General features: G+C 44.4%; 1 protein-coding gene across 2 annotated transcripts in view; it reads left to right on the top strand.

Moving 5' to 3' along the window:
• The window catches only part of ARHGAP24 (Rho GTPase activating protein 24), a 748,539-nt gene that overhangs the window by 411,209 nt on the left and 320,866 nt on the right, over window positions 1-16,464 (top strand). The window contains exon 4 of one of the 2 annotated variants that reach the window (XM_040417985.1): window positions 13,721-13,744. The exons of the other annotated variant lie outside the window; for it this stretch is intronic. Coding sequence (XP_040273919.1) covers window positions 13,721-13,744 — 24 coding nt within the window. The remainder of the gene's footprint in view (window positions 1-13,720; window positions 13,745-16,464) is intronic. 2 annotated transcript variants of the gene reach the window in all.

Below are 16,464 nucleotides of genomic sequence, written 5' to 3'. Positions count from 1 at the left end.
AATCATGTAGCATCTCAGTGTTTTTTTTTTAACTGGCCAGAAATATAATTTAGAAACGTATGAATAAACCATATGTTTCAAATTCTCTTTCTAAGTGAATATGTAGGCTAGTGTCAGATACTGTTTATACAGCAGTACCAATAGACATATGGAGAGTTACAGTTTTTTTCAAAGCTGGTCATCTTGCAGGACACATCATGATACAGTATCTCAAGTCAGGAGGAAAGGTAACTAAGGACATATCTGTATGTATGCTGTTTTCTGAATATATTGGAAGGTTACTTCATATGTTTGTCAACCTCTCCCCGCTACATTAATTAACCCTTTCAGCCCCGGAGGCTTTTTTTTTTTCACTCTTTCCAGGGCCATAACTTTTTTATTTTTCAGTTCACATATTCCTTATGAGGGCTTGTTGTTGTTTTTTTTTTTTTTTTCAAAACAAATTGCATTTTCTAATTCCACCATTTAATATTGCATATGATATAGTGGTGAGCTGTAAAAAAAATTCCAAATGGGGTGAAATTGGAAAGAAAACGCAATTCCGCAACAGTTTTATGGGTTTTGTTTTTATGCCATTCCCTATGCAGTAATACTGACCTGTTACTTTCCTTTAGGTCTCATGCAGTGTTTGTGCAAATAGCGGTCCACAATGCACAGGCACTAGCTGTGTGCACACTGTTTGCTGATGCGGACCCATTGACTTGAATGGGTCCGCGATCCACAAGATGTCGTCCGCGCTGCAAAAAAATAGAACTATTTTTTTTTCAGTGCAGAGGCACGGACTGAAATCCATTTGCAGTCTGCAATACAGTAACGGACAACCTAGGCTCGTCTGCATGTGCCCTTAAAGAGAGAAAGGAGACATGCTTGTGTGGGTTAGTGAAAAGCTGGTAACGTAGAGGCTCACCTCAACAAGATGTGCAAAGGCACAACACTGTAATCGGCGGTATGTCACTTGCAGCTGGCTTGAGCTTGTTACTTTCATTCTCCAAATCAGTACAATTATGGCGATACCACATATGTATGGGTTTTCCTTGCGTTTTAATACTGAAAAAAATAAAACCATTAAAAAATATATATTTTTATATGTACCTAGCTGTGTAAGAGTTGCAGGGCGATCTATACTTTTCATTGATACCATGTTGGGGTGTGCATGACTTTATGTCTATTAAATATTTTTGTGGGAAGTGAAGCAACTAAAAACTAATGTTTTAATAGCACAGGCATTTTTGCCTGCAGTAATGCCCATGATGTTTTTTTTTTATTGTTAATGTATTTTTATTTTCATTTTGGGGACAGGGGGGTGAATTTTTATATTTTTAAAAAAAACTTTTTTTTTTTACACTTTTTTTTATAGTTCCCATAGGGAACTATATCAAGCAATCATCAGATTGATATTCTAATAGACTCCAATGCATTAGCATTAGAGTCTATGAGGATTTTATTATGTTCCTATGGAGCCCTGCCACAAGCTGTCACCAGGAAATTCACTGTTAAACCATACAAAACGCCTTAAAGGGTTAGCTCAGCTGAATGTACTGGTACCTTTTATGGTACATTGAACATTAAATTAAGCTAAACTAGACTTATAAGGCAGTGTGTCTGGATTAACAGTGAATTAAATGGGGACAGACCCCCTTTAAAGAGGTTTAGGAGCTTAAAAATGACATAGTTATTGGCTACTTGAAATACCAACACTTAGGTCCCAAAGCTGTGTCCAGGAACCCATAGGCAAGACTGGTGCTGTTGCAGATAGAAAACAGCCATGTCTTTATATCATACAATAGAACAGGGGTAGGCAACCTTCAGCACTCCAGCTGTTGTGAAACTACAACTCCCAGCATGCATATTTGCTCTGCTCTTATCAGAACTCCCATAGAAATGAATGGAGCATGCTGGGAATTGTAGTTTCCCAACAGCTGGAGTGCCGAAGGTTGCTGGCCCCTGCAATAGAAGATACAAGCTTCAAAGTATCATGCATAAAAGGTACATTAGATGGATCAACACTGCTAGTACAAACCCTGAGGCAGCTCAAAGAAGAATCCAGGTATGAGATGGGCAAAGGTATTGCAGGTCATGGCTCTTTTAGTAACAAAGTGAAATCTGCACACTCAGAAACATGATATATAAAATATCTGAACATGAATATGTAGAATCATCCATGTGCTCCTTGAAGCAGCAGCAATTGTGGGAAAACTTGTAGTATATAAATAAGACTGCTTGTCAGTTTTCTTCTTGAGGGTTAATTACAGTTTAGTTGAAACTGGATTAATGTGTTTTACATAAAATAAAATTATACATGTGGGTACTGAGCATGAGGCCGGAGCCTGACAAAAGAGCTTAACATATAACTGGTCTCTCAGGGAATTTAATGAACATAATACATCATTAGTGTTGCTCAAGCACCAAAGTGCTCGGGTGCTCTGGCCGAACACATCGGGATGCTCGGGTGCTCTACCGAGCACTAGGCCGAGTATAATGGAAGTCAATGGGAGAAACCAAGCCTTAAACCAGGCACCCCCTGCTCTGAAGAGGGGACAAGGCCGGCGCCACCTGTAAGGCGACCTAGGCAGCCGCCTATGGCGCAATTTAGCAGGGGGCGCTGGTCCTGTTGCAAGTTTTTTTTTAAAGTACGGAGTCAGACCCTCCCCTGCAGCGGGCGGCTGCCACACTGCCCGGGCTGGCGCGTGTATGATTGTGCACCGCCCGCGTGCAGCCTGAAGAGAGGGACTGACAGGAGGGAAGCGCCTCTAATGTAGCGTGGCCGAGCTCTGTTCGGTCCGCGGTACAGGAGCTTTTGTTTCCTGTACCCGGCCGGACTGACAGGAAGTGCTCACTTAGTGTGCACTTCCTTTCAGTCCGGCCGGGTACAGGAAACAAATGCTCCTGTACCGCGGACCGAACAGAGCTTGGCCACGCTACACTAGAGGTGGGGAGGAATGAGAGTGACAAGGGGGGAGGAAATGAGAGTGACAAGGGGGGGAGGAAATGAGAGTGACAAGGGGGGGGAGGAAATGAGAGTGACAAGGGCGGAGAAAATGAGAGTGACAAGGGAGTGGGGGGGGAATGAGAGTGACAAGGGAGGGGGGAATGAGAGTGACAAGGGAGGGGGGGAAATGAGAGTGACAAGGGAGGGGGGAATGAGAGTGACAAGGGGGGAATGAGAGTGACAAGGGAGGGGGGAAATGAGAGTGACAAGGGAGGGGGGGAAATGAGAGTGACAAGGGAGGGGGGAAATGAGAGTGACAAGGGAGGGGGGGAAATGAGAGTGACAAGGGAGGGGGGGAAATGAGAGTGACAAGGGAGGGGGGAGAGAGTGACAAGGGAGGGAGGGGGGAGAAGAGAGTGACAAGGGAGGGAGGGGGGGAGAAGAGAGTGACAAGGTAGGGGGGAGAAGAGAGTGACAAGGGAGGGGGGGAGAAGAGAGTGACAAGGGAGGGAGGGGAGAGAAGAGAGTGACAAGGGAGGGAGGGGGGGAGAAGAGAGTGGCGAGGGTAGAGGGAGAAGGGAGTGACGAGGGAGGGGGGAGAAGAGAGTGACAAGGGAGGGAGGGAGAGAAGAGAGTGACAAGGGAGGGGGGAGAAGAGAGTGACAAGGGAGGGAGGCCGGAGAAGAGAGTGACAAGGGAAGAGGGGGGAAAAGAGAGTGACATGAGAGGGAGGGAGAAGAGAGTGACAAGGGAGTCCCCAGAGCCAGACCAAGAGCCAGACTGTAGCCAGAGACCACTCATTTTCCTGGCACTATATAGTTGTTAGGAGTGGGGCACCCTCGTGTCCCCCTCCCACTGGGCTGAAGGGGTTAAAACCCCTTCAGCCACTTACCTTTCTCCAGCGCCGGCACTGGGAACTCTTCTCCCCGATCCTCCTGTCAGCTGCGAATGCACATGTGCACGCATTCAAAACTATGTTCCGCGTCTTCCCACTGTAATTTTCACAGTGAGAATCGCGGAAGCACCTCTAGCGGCTGTCAGGGAGACAGCTACAAGAAGCTTGATTAACCCTAAGGGAAACATAGCAGTTCTTTTAATTTAAATGCTGAGAAAGGGGTGGAACATATGTGATGTCATGATATGGGCAGATCATCTGAAAAGGGGGGGGGCGGCAATTTTTATCTTGCCTAGGGCGGCAAAAATCCTTGCACCGGCCCTGAGAGGGGAGGGTGCCTGGTTCATAGGAAAAGGTCAGAAATTGATGGAAACACCACCTAAATGGTTCGGGAACAGCATGGGGAGGATGTCTGGATGCATCTTGGACTCCCAGGTTGCTGCTGGGAACGATGTTGTCCGAGTAGTGCGCCACTTTTACAGACTGACAATAATACGCACCAAACCGAAGATAAAATCGATTTTAGAGGAAAAATTGTTAGGAAACATTCTTTTCTGTAAATTTACTTGTATATAAAGTGCAAGTGCGGCCAAAAATTACAAGGAAGAGGCACTTCGATACAGTGGCGTGCCTAGGGTGTTTGGCACACGGGCGGGTCCGTTCTCTGGCACCCCCACCCCCTAATACTTGACCACATACCTCTTACATGCAGGGAAATCTCCTGTCATGTAGACCTTCTCTTTCCTCTTCTCCTTCGTTAGACCGCCATGACAAATTCTTTCAGCCGCATCTGGTCTCTACAGAGTTTGTAACACAGACATGTTAGATTTCTCAGTTTTTCCATCAACCTCCCCATCCTGTTGTCCCCACAGTGTAATCCTGCTGCCACCCCCAATACTGTGCCCGTTGTGCCCCCCAATGCCCCAGGTACTATACTGCTGAAAAAATTGTGATCCCAGTAGACATAATTAGGGTCATTTACCAAACTGGTGTAACGTACAACTGGATTTTAAAAAGAGCTGTCAAAAATGAAAGGTGGAATCTGATTGGCTCCTATGGGCAACTAAGCCAGTTCTACTTTACACCAGTTTGATAAATTACCCCAAATGTCCCTATAGTGTCATATTGTCCCCTAGAGTGCACCCAGTAATAATAACACCCTATATTGTGCTCCAGGTAATAATCTCTGTATAGTGTCCCCAGAAATAATAGAATTGCCCCTACAGTGCCTCCCCAATAGAAACGCTGCCCCATATAGTAATTTCCCCCACACTGCCCCCCATAGTAATCCCCCATAGTAATTTTCCCCCCACACTGCCCCATATACTAATTTGCCCCACACAGTGATTTCCCCCACACTGCCCCCACACAGTAGTTTCCCCCGCACAGTAATTTCCCCCACACTGCCCCCATATAGTAATTTGCCCCACACAGTAGTTTCCCCCACACTGCCCCCCACACAATAATTCCCCCCCGCAATAGTTTCCCCCACACAGTAGTTCCTCCCACACAGTAGTTTCCCCCACACTGCCCCACCACAGTAATTTCCCCCATAGTAATTTCTCCTACACTGCCCCATATAGTAATTTGCCCCACACAGTGATTTCCCCCACACAGTAGTTTTCCCACACAGTAATTTCCCATACACAGTAGTTTCCCCCACACAGTAATTTCCCCCACACTTCCTCCCACACAGTAATTTCCCCCACACTGCCCCCCACACAGTAGTTTCCCCCACACTGCCCACACACAGTAGTTTCCCCCACACAGTAGTTTCCCCCACACTGTTCCCCACACAGTAATTTCCCCCACACAGTAGTTCCCCCCACACTGCCCCCTACACAGTAGTTTTCTCAACACTGCCCCCACAATAATTTCCCCCATAGTAATTTCCCCCACACTGCCTCCATTTAGTAATTTGGCCCACACAGTGATTTCCCCCACACTGCCCCCACACAGTAGTTTTCCCCCACACAGTAATTCCCCCCACTCTTCCCCCCGCACAGTAATTTCCCCCACACTTCCCCATATAGTCATTTGCCCCACACAGTAATTTCCACCACACAGTAATTTCTCCCACACAGTTTCACCCACACTGTCCCCCACACAGTAATTTCCTTCACACTGCCCCCCACAGTAGTTTCCCCCACATTGCCCCCCACACAGTAATTTCCCACACACAGTAGTTTCTCCCACACTGTCCCCCACACAGTAATTTCCCCAGACAGTAGTTTCTGTCCCCCACACAGTAGTTACCCCCACACTGCCCCCACACAGTAGTTTCCACCACACTGCCCCCACACAGGAATTTCCCCCACACTGCCCCCATACAGTAGTTACCCCCACACTCCCCTCTACACAGTAGTTTCACCCACACTGTCCCCCACACAGTAATTTCCCACACACAGTAGTTTCCCCCACACTGCCCCCCACAGTACTTTCCCCCACACTGTCCCCACACAGTAGTTCCCCCCACATTGCTCCCCACACAGTAGTTTCCCCCACACAGTAGTATCCACCACACTGCCCCCCCCACTCCACCCAGAGTAATTTCCCCCACACTGGCCCCATATAGTAATTTGCCCCACACAGTAGTTTCCCCCACATTGCCCCATATAGTAATTTCCCCCCACATAGTAATCCCTCCCATAATTATTTGTCCCCACATAGTAATCCCTCCCATAATTATTTGCCCCCACATAGTAATCCCTCCCATAATTATTTGCCCCCACACAGTATCTCACCATAATATTTTTTCCCCCACATGTCCTCCTGTGTACCCCCCATGTCTCTCATGTCACCCATGTCATCCCCCAAAGTTGGTGCTGCTGCATACCGGCATAGGCGCGCGATTACGTCATTACGCACGCCTGCGCCGGGATTTCACTACTGCATAGGTCTCAGGCCTACTAGGCCTGAAGCCTATGGTGGTGATTGGCGGCAGGGCAGGGAACTATGCGCTCCCGTGACCCACTGCAGTATGTGGGCGTCGGCGCTCCAGCAATGAGCGTTCCATCTGTATTGATGGAAGCATTCATTGCTTCTGGCACCACCCGGGGCGGACCACACACCCTGCTCTCACCTAGGCACGCCACTGCTCCGATACAACCTGTATATCACAAAAAAGAGGGCCTTATTCACATTGTGGTACAATTGTTCAGGTAGTGGGACTCCTACACTCATAAAGCCTATGCACTAAGTGAAAGGGATGCTAAAAATTACAAGGAGCCGACACTCCAATACACCCTTTATTACACAAAAAGGAGGGAATCATACACAGCCTTAAAAAATTATGATTGATGGCCTGCTGGTAACCCTCAAAAACATTTGGAGCAAGGGCCTGCTGATCTGACCATCTAAAACATTATGGACGAGGGCCTGCTGCCACTTTGGTGACTCTAGATAACCTGGGGCCGATTGCACGTCCCTGTGACGATCCATTCGAATGTCTTCCCTATCAACTTTCAATGTTATTTTCAGCCCAAAACATGTTGACCATGGGTAACAGGGGAATCATGGCTCAATTCCGGAGAGGGAGCCTGAGAAACAGCTAAGGCTACTACATCCAAGCAAGGCAGCATGCGCTCAAATTACCTATTAGGTATAATTAGGTGAGGGCCTACAGGTGAGCTGACTCTGTAAAAGATTTTAGGTGCAGGCCTGCTGGTGAGCTGACTCTGTAAAAGATTGTAGTTGAAGGCCTGCTGGTGAGCTGACCCTGTAAAAGATTTTAGGTCCGTGCCTGCTGGTGAGCTGACCCTCTAAAAGGTTGTAGGTGAGGGCCTGCAGGTGAGCTGACCCTCTAAAACATTATAAGCGAGGGCCTGCTGGTGAGCTTACCCTGGAAAAGATTTGAGGTGCGGGCCTGCTGGTAAGCTGACCCTCTAAAAGGTTTTAGGTGAGGGCCTGCAGGTGAGCTGACCCTCTAAAACATTATATGCGAGGGCCTTCAGGTGAGCTGACCCTGTAAAAGATTGTAGGTGAAGGGCTGCTGGTGAGCTGGTCCTGTAAAACATTATATGCGAGGGCCTGCTGGTGAGCTGACCCTCTAAAAAATTATATGTGAGGGCCTGCTGGTGAGCTGACCCTCTAAAAAATTATATGCGAGGGCCTGCTGGTGAGCTGACCCTGTAAAACATTGTAGGTGAGGGCATGTTGGTGAGCTGACCCTGTAAAACATTATATGCGAAGGGTATATATGTGAGGGCATTATAAGCTACAATTAAGCATGTGTTGATATGATGGAAGAGGAGAAGGAGGATGAGAAAAGGAAGATTTAACCATATACCTGTCACTACCAGAGCTTTGAGACGTTCTCACAGCTCTGTTTCTCCACCCCTGTGATGATGTCACTACTAGAGCTTGGAGGAGTTCTCTCTGCTCTGTTTCTCCGCCCCTGTGATTAGGTCTTTACTTTCTGTTTCCTTCCTCCCAGCTGTTCCTTCTGTGTTTGATTTCTCTGCCTTTAAATCACCCCTCCTCCTTTCTAGGGTGCAGATTATATTTCTCATTTGAGTTGTATCTCTCGCTTGAGCATCTTCACTTGTTTGCTATCATTTCACTGGACCTGTGTTCTGCTGCAGCAAGTACTCCGGATATTGCCAGCTGTCTTTGGATCTGTCTTCTCCGCTGCATGCAGCTCCTTCAGTTAAGTGTGCAGACATTGTGTGTTTCTGTTTGTTTGTTGACTGGATCCGAGACGACCCCGGTTCCGTCCATATACTGAGCAGGGCACCGGTGGCCGTGCCCCTTCCACTATTGTAGGGGTTACAGTGGTCATCAGTCTTAGGTACGCGGGCATGCCTCGATCCACCATTTGGATCCGGGCATGTGCTTAGCAGCATAGGGAGAGCTTTGAGGGTCTGACAGGGGTCACCCTTTATCCTCCCTAGTTTGGGTCCGGTCAGTAGCTCTATTTACTGTGTATGCTCTTGTTGCTCACATACAGCCATGACAATACCCTTGTTTGTGGTAGAAGGGGTGCATAGGAATACATGTGTGCCAGAGTACCAACAGGCAAGACTTCGCTGTCGTCATCAGGTGGATCACTCTCAATCTGCTCATCCTCTTCCTCCTCTTCTAATCACCCACGCTGAACAGATAGAATTAAACTTCCATGGGTACTACCCTCTGTAGCGGAGGCAACCGTCTCCTGCTCCTCCTCCTCCTCCCCCTCCTCTTCATCATCCAATTTGCGCTTAGAAGACTAACTGAGGGTGTAATGTCTTCCCCCATTTCCACCTCTTCCACATGTAAAGCGTTGTCCTTAATTGTGAGCAGCGAGCGTTTGAGTAGACACAGAAGTGGGATGGTTGCGCTAATAATAGCGTTGTCACCGCTCCCCATCTGTGTTGATTCTTCAAAGTTTCTTAAAACCTCACTATGTCCATATATGGAGTCAGTGCTTGGGGACACCCAGTGTATTTAAATACATTTTTGCCTCTATCTCTGAAAAGTTTCTGGTGGGATTTGAATTACATTACAGCCAAGAATCTTATCCACTACACTATAGAGCTACATGGCCAGCTACTTAAAAAAATAAATAAATAAATACAAATATGAGACTTCTGCTGTATAGGAATACTTACTACTGTATTCCTATACAGCAGAAGTCTCATATTTTATTTTATTTATATTAACTGGCCATGCAGCTCTATAGTGTAGGGTTAAGATTCTTGGCTGTAATGTGGAAGGGTCTGAGTGCGAATCCCATCAGAAACTTTTCAGAAATAGAGGCTAAATTTAATTTAAACATATATATATAAGTTTTTAGCCATAATATATTTACATATATTATTATATATATATATTTTTTTATTTTTTTATTTTTTTCTTCAAAAATAGTAACATAGCATTTAAACATTTAGACAAAGCCGGAAAAAATAAAAATACAGACTAAATAAAGTTATAGACATAAAAAAAGGAATAAAAAAGGTGTTAATATCATTTTAATATCATCACAAACCATAACATTAAGTCCGGCTCTATACACTCAAACCAAATACCTTTAAACCCGAGTATTCCCCCCCCCCCCCTTACCCTTGGCTGCTGTCGCTGGTAACCTGGACCCCATACTCCACCCCCCCCATACCCATCCATGTGCACGTACAGCGCCCAACAAGATGCGGCAGTCAGTCCACCTCACTGCTACGGATAGCGGGATATCACATACCTTTCCTTCTCTGCCTCTCAATCTCCTCATACAGCTTTATTTGAGACATAATTCGTCTCCACTCCTCAAATGCGGGGGATATGGGGGAACCCCATCTCTTAACTATCAGAACCTTTGCTATCAAACTGCCCTTCAGCCAGATCAGCTGATGTACCGACGAATTTAGCTTTTTTGGTATATAGGATCCCAGGATCACAGAAATCATATCTGGTACACAGGATATTATTATATATTTAGAATATATAATATATTATAATATATGTGAATATATTATGGCTAAAACATCAGTAGTAGTTTCCCACATATTATGCATTCATATATATCAGAAGTATGATTTTAAATATATATATATATATATATATATATATATATATATATATATATATATATATTTAGTAATTACACATTTTTTACAATTACTGAAAAAAATATAAAATATATAAATTTAATTTAGCCTCTATTTCTAAAATGTTTCTGGCAGGATTTGAACTCACAACCTTCTAAATTATAGCCAAGAACCTTAACCACTACGCTATAGAGCTGCATGGCCAGTTACTAAAAATAAAATAAAATATGAGACTTCTGCTGTATAGGAATACTTACTACTAAGTACTACTAGTAAGTATTCCTATACAGCAGAAGTCTCATATTTAGTGTTTTTTGTTTTTTTTTAAGTAACTGCTGGCCATACAGCTCTATAGTGTAGTGGTTAACATTCTTGGCTGTAATGTAGAAGGTTGTGAGATCGAATCCTGCCAGAAACTTTTCAGAAATAGAGGCTAAATTAGTATTAAATACACTGACTCAAGCACATGTGATATTCAGCCAAGCATAGCGATGCTCGAGCCGAACTGGTGCTCGGCCAAGCATGCTCGCCCAACACTAGTAAACACTACATCCAGTCAATCAATAGTCTATTGTAAACGCTGCAGTCTATCCACAGTCTAGTGCAGTGATGGCTAACCTTGGCACTCCAGCTGTGGTAAAACTACAACTCCCAAGATGCCCCCCTTGCTTGGCTGCTCTCAGTACTCTATAGAAATAAATGGAGCATGCTTGGAGTTGTAGTTTCACCACAGCTGGAGTGCCAAGGTTAGCCATCACTGTGTGTAAGTCAGTCTACAGTTTAGTGTAAATGCTGTGGTCAGTCAGTCTGCAGTCTGGTGTAATTGCTGTGGTCAGTCAGTCCATAGTCTTGAGTAAACACTACGATCAGTCAATCCATAGTCTACTGTAAACTCTGCAGTCAGTCCACAGTCTCATATAAACACTAAAGTCAGTCAGTCCATAGACTAGTGTAAATGCTACAGTCTGTCAGTCCACAGTCTGGTGTAAATACTGTGGTCACGCAGTCCATAGTCTAGTATAAATGCTATAATCAGTCAATATGGCCGCCTGTAAGCCCTGCAGTCAGTCCATAGTCTAGTGTAAAAACTGCTGTTTGGGTAGGGGGGCACAATTTGACAGAGCTCTGTTGGGTATGTAGTGGCAAGGGAACTGCAAGTGGCACAGGTAGTGGGGCTTTGCAGAGGGCTCTAATTATTTGTCAGGGTATCTGTAGGTGAGAGGGTGACATGGTGTAGTCATGCTGTATGAAAAGTGTTAGGGGGCATAATGGGTCCAGGCTCTGAAGGAGAGGAGATAGAAGGAACAGAAAGGGGCAGTTGGAAACAGAGACTGCCAGGGGTTGTAAGGGAGGAGGGGGAGAAAGGCAAGACACCACAGGGGGAGGGGCTAAGAAGGTAGGTGCCAGGGGCTCTTGAGCGAAGTAAAAGTGCACATATTAGCATAATTCCACTAAATCTTCTGCCTACTTAACACAGATAGGCAGCATATTTAGGGGAGCCTAAGGGCTCTTTCACACTTGCGTTCATGTCTTCCGGCATAGAGTTCCGTCGTCGGGGCTCTATGCCGGAAGAATCCTGATCAGGATTATCCTAATGCATTCTGAATGGAGAGAAATCCGTTCAGGATGCATCAGGATGTCTTCAGTTCCGGAACGGAACGTTTTTTGGCCGGAGAAAATACCGCAGCATGCTGCGCTTTTTGCTCCGGCCAAAAATCCGGAACACTTGCCGCAAGGCCGGATCCGGAATTAATGCCCATTGAAAGGCATTGATCCGGATCCGGCCTTAAGCTAAACGTCGTTTCGGCGCATTGCCGGAGCCGACATTTAGCTTTTTCTGAATGGTTACCATGGCTGCCGGGACGCTAAAGTCCTGGCAGCCATGGTAAAGTGTAGAGGGGAGCGGGGGAGCAGCATACTTACCGTCCGTGCGGCTCCCAGGGCGCTTCAGAGCCGCACGGACTGTAAGTATACCGCTCCCCCGCTCCCTGCTCCTACTATGGCAACCAGGACTTTAATAGCGTCCTGGGTGCCATAGTAACACTGAAAGCATTTGGAAGACGGTTCCGTCTTCAAATGCTTTCAGTACACTTGCGTTTTTCCGGATCCGGCGGGCACCTCCGGCAACGGAAGTGCACGCCGGATCCCAACAACGCAAGTGTGAAAGAGGCCTAACCTGACCTCCCTCCCACAGTCCCTCACTCTTGGCTCCTCCATCTCTTCTCACTTTCCAATAGCATGGATGTCCCACTGGGCTCATGTCCTGTGATACTTGCAATGTAATACTGCCACCTACTGGCTACATTAATTATCTCTCCTCTATAATAGGAGAGATAGTTACAGTTCTCAGAGGCTAAAGGTACAGCAGCTGCTCACTCTTCTTTGAGATCTGCAGGTTTTGGAAGCAGAATCAGTCCAAACCTGCAGATCTGGTGGAGGCCTCTACTTCCTGCTTAGTGGAGGGGACCCTGGGGCTCGAGCCCTGGGTACCCTCTCTTTAATCTAGCCCTGGGGGGTGACTTGCCTAAATGATCACTTGTCATTAAATTCAAAGTTTATAACTGTCAAGCTTCCTTACAATTATTTTTTTGTCTGATGGACATATATTGAACCCAAAATATATAGAGAATCATATTGATCACCCAAAATGTCAGCTAAAACGGACTTGGTAATGAGAAAATGTATTCCTAATTAAATGTATTCTCATGTCTCTGGAGGAGGCTGCATGTTACCACTTCCTGGAGACTGCAATAATCTATGATATTTCTTTGTCAATTGACTCTCATTTCCATAAAGTGTATGCTACCTGCTGTACTACCTGACAATACAAGAAAGAAGTGTGCCTGCAATATGGCCGCCTTTAAGGAATGTTTTAATTAAAAAAAATAAACAGTTACAACATTACAAAACAAGAACATACACATCATTTCTACTACATTTACTACTTCCTATTATCCAACTGAATTTCACTTTAATACATTAGAAATAAAAATAATTTTTTTTGTATGTATTACACTTTAGGGGGGTGAATAGTTATGCACATCTACTTTTTCTGTTAATTTGTCCTATTTGTTGTTTGCTTCACAATAAAAAAAAAATAACATCTTCAAAGTTGTGGGCATGTTCTGTAAATTAAATGATGCAAATCCTCAAACAAGCCATGTTAATTCCAGGTTGTGAGGCACCAAAACACTAAAAAAGTCAAGGAGGGTGAATAATTTTGCAAGGCACTGTATTATATCATTAAATGTTTATTAAAGCATTGGTAAAAAAAATAATTGATTTACGTCAGAGCGTTAAAATCAAAAGATAGAAAGCAATTGGATTCTTCTGATATATTTTCAGCTCGTTATTCTTTTTCCTCATTATTTCTTTCAGAAATTGGAATGTCTAAAACTCAAAGTAAGTGTCAAACTAAGCTAATAAATGCTGGGACATAAAAAATATTTTTCTATATAATTGACAGTTTCTATGAACCGATTGTGACCCAAGTTGATTTTTAGTATTTTTCTATATGTTAACTATATCTAAGAAGTATTTTTCCATTGAGTGCAGGCATGTGTTTTCCTTTTCTTTTTACTGCTTTTATGTATCTCCTCTTCAATATAACACATTTCAGTAGCTACATTCTAGGATGACCTTATAGATGAAGTGGGTATTAAAACTGTCAACATTTATATAGAGTGGCCCATGAAAAAGTAGCCCACCTCGAATATCTCCATATCAAACTGCCTAATAGTAAATTTGTTCCCACAGGGCTCTGAGAAAATGAAAGCTGAGCTCTGATTGGTTGCTATGGACAACTAAGACAGATTTACTATTAAGCAGTATGATTTAGAGATATTGGAGGCAGGCTACTCTTTTCATGGGCCACCCTTTACTACTACTCTATAAGTTATATTATTTTTGGGCTTGCTTTCTCCATACGAGAATAATGGTAGCTTTCGAAGTGCAATGTTAAATAGTCTTTCAATAGTTGTAAAACAAATGTTGACTCTCCCATACACAGTCACATTCAGTCCAGCTGAGCATGTGCATGCTATTGGAAAGACTTCAGACCCTTTCACTTTTTTTCACATTTCACATTATGTTCATTGAATCTGCACTCAATACCCCATAATGTGAAAGCGAAAAGAGAATTTTAGAAATGTTTGAAAATTTATTAAAAAGGGAAAACTAAAATCTTGCATGTACATAAGTATTCAGAGTCTTTGCTGCAATACTTGAATGTACCTTTTGGGGGCCTCCTATTTCTCTTTGAGATGTATGTACACCTTGATTGGTGTCCACCTGTTGTAAATTCAATTGATTAGACATGATTGGATAAGACATCCATCTGTCTAAATAAGGCCTCACCGTTGACAATGCACATCAGGGCAAAAAAACATTCCATAAGGAGAAAAGAAGAGGGAAAAATGCTGTGTAGTTAGTGGCCAAATGGCCGAGGATTTATGTTTATGGGTTATGTTTTGATGCCTGTAAAAGTGACAATAAAACTGGTCGTGGCCATTTTGCACCCAAATCTGCAGTGTTGGAGTGGCTTCTTGAGGTGTACCAACCGTCTAAGCTGAGAAAACAGCAATCCTGGAGAGCTAAGTGACCCAGAGTTAGTACAAGGCTAAATGATCATGCCGCATAGAAACTGCGGCCTTTCAGCAGGAGTTATTCAAACTCCTGAATTAGGGTCTACAAGTGGGTGTGTTGACTCAACAGTTGGATTTTTTGTGTGTAGATCAGCCGGTAACTTCTATTTTGCATGCCCTACCAAAAACACATAAAGTTATTAATCCACCTCCTATGCGCCACATTATTTTGGGGATAGGATCCCTCAGTGAGCGTCTAGGCGAATGGCTGGATTCGCTTCTCCAGCCCCTTGTCTATCGCGTGCCAGGTTTTTTGAGAGACACATGAGATGTGTTAAAAAGTTTTTTTTTAGAAACACTGGTGTTCCAATTATGTATGGTTAAGTTGTAATGTTGTATCGCTATAGACTTGTATTCCTCATACAGTAGCTCTGACAGCGCTGCAACACCATATGGATCACTAAAGCAATTACACTAATGAATTAAAGTATTTCATTCTCCAGACAACTACTGCAACACTTAACTACTTTTTATTTGACAGTGTTTTTTTATATGCAGGTGTTTCCATGAGTGCTAAATATTCGCCTTCACTGACAAATCTAATAATGCCATACTGGGAAGAAATGTTTATTTTCAGAGCAACTAATCCATAGATTGCCCAAATTCAGTGGTATGGCTGGTACATTGATGCCCTGCTGTTTATATGGGAGCGAGGTGTGCCTGCTATACCAGTTTTTGCTAATTATTTGAATAATTATTTGAATAATAACTATTGCAGATATACTTTGCAACACCTTTCAGGACTCACAAGGTTAGGCTAACATTCAGAATCAAACAATATATTAACTGTAATTCACAGTGTACTATTTATATTATAGTTTGCACTGAATGTGAGCTTACATATGTCGGCAGCACCACCAGAAAATTCAAGGTCTGTATATTGGGACACTTGAATTAGGCTACTTTCACACTTGCGCTTGATCGGATCCGTTCTGAACGGATCCGATCATATTAATGCAGACGGAGGCTCCGTTCAGTACGGATCCGTCTGCATTAATAACTTAGAAAAATTTCTAAGTGCGAAATTAGCCTGAGCGGATCCGTTCAGACTTTCAATGTAAAGTCAATGGGGGACGGATCCGCTTGAAGATTGAGCCATATGGTGTCATCTTCAAGCGGATCCGTTCCCATTGACTTACATTGTAAGTCTGGACGGATCCGCACGCCTCCGCACGGCCAGGCGGACACCCGAACGCTGCAAGCAGCGTTCAGCTGTCCGCCTGGCCGTGCGGAGGCGAGCGGAGCGGAGGCTGAACGCCGCCAGACTGATGCAGTCTGAGCGGATCCGCATCCATTCAGACTGCATCAGGGCTGGACGGAAGCGTTCTGCTCCGCTCGTGAGCCCCTTCAAACGGAGCTCACGAGCGGACAGCAGAACGCTAGTGTGAAAGTAGCCTTATATTGCCATTAGTAATATGTACAATGTATCAAATGCAGTTAGACAGTTTATATATAAACATGGCAGATCGGTGCATGCCT

The sequence above is a fragment of the Bufo bufo genome, chromosome 2, assembly GCF_905171765.1.
Source record: "Bufo bufo chromosome 2, aBufBuf1.1, whole genome shotgun sequence".
Taxonomy (NCBI): Eukaryota; Metazoa; Chordata; class Amphibia; order Anura; family Bufonidae; genus Bufo; species Bufo bufo.
This window is presented reverse-complemented; position numbering and strand designations above follow the sequence as displayed.